This window comes from Ammodytes marinus (assembly GCF_949987685.1).
Source record: "Ammodytes marinus genome assembly, contig: scaffold_241, whole genome shotgun sequence".
NCBI lineage: Eukaryota > Metazoa > Chordata > Actinopteri > Uranoscopiformes > Ammodytidae > Ammodytes > Ammodytes marinus.
The window spans coordinates 53,946-56,445 of NW_027648457.1; the positions used below are offsets into that span (position 1 = coordinate 53,946).

Genomic DNA, 2,500 nt, shown 5'->3' on the forward strand with positions numbered 1-2,500 from the left:
ATGAGTGACTGGTCCCTCTCTGAGCCAGATAACAACACAATGTTTCTATTGATGAATGACCAAATTATTACGCGTACTTGAACACAACCCCTGGTCTAATGACTCTTAATAACCATGCACACACACAGTGTTTCTCACAGGAATTTGGGAGACTGTGTTGTGGACCCTGGACCTTCTAGGGTGGTCCGGATTTTTTTTTAAATGTTAAAGCCGGCAGGCCCAAAATGCCTGCCGGCCCACCGGGCATTACCCGGTACGCCCGATGGCCAGTCCAGCCCTGCACACAGACACACACACACACACACCTGTACCTGTCTCTAACCCCCCTCTACCCTCTCCCTGCCCCCCCCCCCCCCCAGTTCATGCTGCATCATAAGGCGATGATCATCCAGAAGGCTGTGCGTGGCTGGCTGCAGAGGCTGAAGTATAAACGCTGTCGTAACGCGGCTGTCACCATCCAGTGCGCTTGGAGACGCACCCTGGCACGCCGCAGGTTCAAGACTCTCAAGGTCAGGCACTGGGTTCATATGGTTTATTTTACATGTCTTTGTGTGTGTGTGTGGGGATGGGGGGGATGTTTGTGTGTGTGTGTGCGTGTGTGGGAGGGGGGGTGTTTGTGTCTGTGTTTGTATGTGTGTGTGTTTATGTGCGTTAGTGTGTGTGTGTGTGTGTTTGCTTGTGTTTTGAATCCTAATATGAAAATGTCTTTAGGGTTTCCATATTTCACCCACACATGTACTTTATTTTTCTACAATTTTGTTATAGTGTGTGTGTGTGTGTGTGTTTATGTGCGTTAGTGTTAGTGTATGTCTGTGTGTGTGTGTGTGTGTGTGTTTATGTGCGTTAGTGTTAGTGTATGTCTGTGTGTGTGTGTGTGTGTGTGTGTGTTTATGTGCTTTGTATATTGGTAAGTTATCTGTATGTGAAACTAAACCAAACCAAACCAAACCGAACTGAACTCAGGTGGAGGCCAAGTCTGCTCAGCACCTGAAGAACCTGAACAGTGGGATGGAGAACAAGATCGTTCAGCTGCAGAGGAAGATGGACGACCAGGTAGGAAGAGTTGTTTTATTAATGTGTACATGGATTGTAGTGCTATGTTTATCCTTATGTATATATATATATATTTAAAGCTTTTGGGGCCTTGAAAAAGTTGAACTTTAAACTTGAAAATGCTTGAATATTGACTGAATACAGTTTTATAGAGCCTAGGCTGTGTATTAACACTGTAGCTAACATCATGCCTGTTTACAGAGCCTAGGCTGTGTATTAACACTGTAGCTAGCATCATGCCTGTTTACAGAGCCTAGGCTGTGTATTAACACTGTAGCTAGCATCATGCCTGTTTACAGAGCCTAGGCTGTGTATTAACACTGTAGCTAACATCATGCCTGTTTACAGAGCCTAGGCTGTGTATTAACAGTGGACTTTTTGTAAAAATTCCATTCCCTTTCCAGTCTAAAGATTACCGTCACCAGAATGAGCAGCTGCTGGGGGTGAACACCAGTCTGGGAACGGAGGTCATGAAGCTACAGAAACAACTGGAGAAGGTCTGTCTGTCTGTCTGTCTGTCTGTCTGTCTGTCTGTCTGTCTGTCTGTCTGTCTGTCTGTCCATCCTACAGCTAGCATGCTAACCTGTCTGTCTCTGCGTGTGTGTGTGTGTGCGCGCGCGTGTGTGTGTGTGTGTCCCAGGTTCAAACGGGCGACGACATACAGCTATCGTCGCTACAGGACGAGCTAACGCGACTGAAGCTGGAGCTAAAGATGGCTAACGCTAACGCTACCATAATGGAAGAGACGCACAACACGGAGAAGAAAAGCCTCCAACAGGTCAGAGACACTTATTTATTTATTTTCATTTAAACCTGCAGTGTGTAATATGACATCATCAAGAAAGTTCTACAAAGTTCTAGAATGCAACGCTCCCTGGGTAACCCCAACCCTTTAGAATAATAACAGAAGCTACAGTGGCCTTCAAGGACAAGAACAATTCTAAATTTTAAACAATGCATCTGATGACATTCCAACTATGACGCTTCCAACATGGCGGCGCCCACGCCTTGGTCCAACATATGCAGAAATATGGACATATATGAGACCCTTTCTAAGGGGGAAAATAATCATTCTAAAACATGTTTTCAGCTATTATGCACTAAATTAAATGTACTTATGGATATTATAATTATTTTCTACCAAATCTGCTAGGAAATAAAACCCAAAATTCTACACACTGCAAGTTTAAAGAGCACTTATTATGCATTTTGGCCTTTTCTGATCTATAAACGCTGTTATAATGTTTTATAGTCGTGTTAAACGATACCAAAGTGTCAAATAATGACGTAGATGCATTTAGACATATTCCCTGCTGACCGTCTGGGGTGGCTGTGCAGAGCACTAAACACTAGGGCAGCGATTCACAGAGAAAACAGAGAATGCAGAAAGCCCCCACATGACAGGAAGAGTTTCCAGACACTATACATAGGTTGTGTTCCGAATCTC

At 44.3% G+C, this 2,500-nt stretch overlaps 1 protein-coding gene across 1 annotated transcript in view; it reads left to right on the forward strand.

The window, feature by feature from the left end:
- Nucleotides 1-2,500, forward strand: part of myo5b (myosin VB) — a gene marked incomplete at its 3' end in the record, with an annotated part of 57,653 nt that overhangs the window by 49,517 nt on the left and 5,636 nt on the right. Inside the window, exons 24-27 of the mRNA XM_080054386.1 lie at nt 360-509; nt 964-1,053; nt 1,458-1,550; nt 1,694-1,831. Coding sequence (XP_079910512.1) covers nt 360-509; nt 964-1,053; nt 1,458-1,550; nt 1,694-1,831 — 471 coding nt within the window. The remainder of the gene's footprint in view (nt 1-359; nt 510-963; nt 1,054-1,457; nt 1,551-1,693; nt 1,832-2,500) is intronic.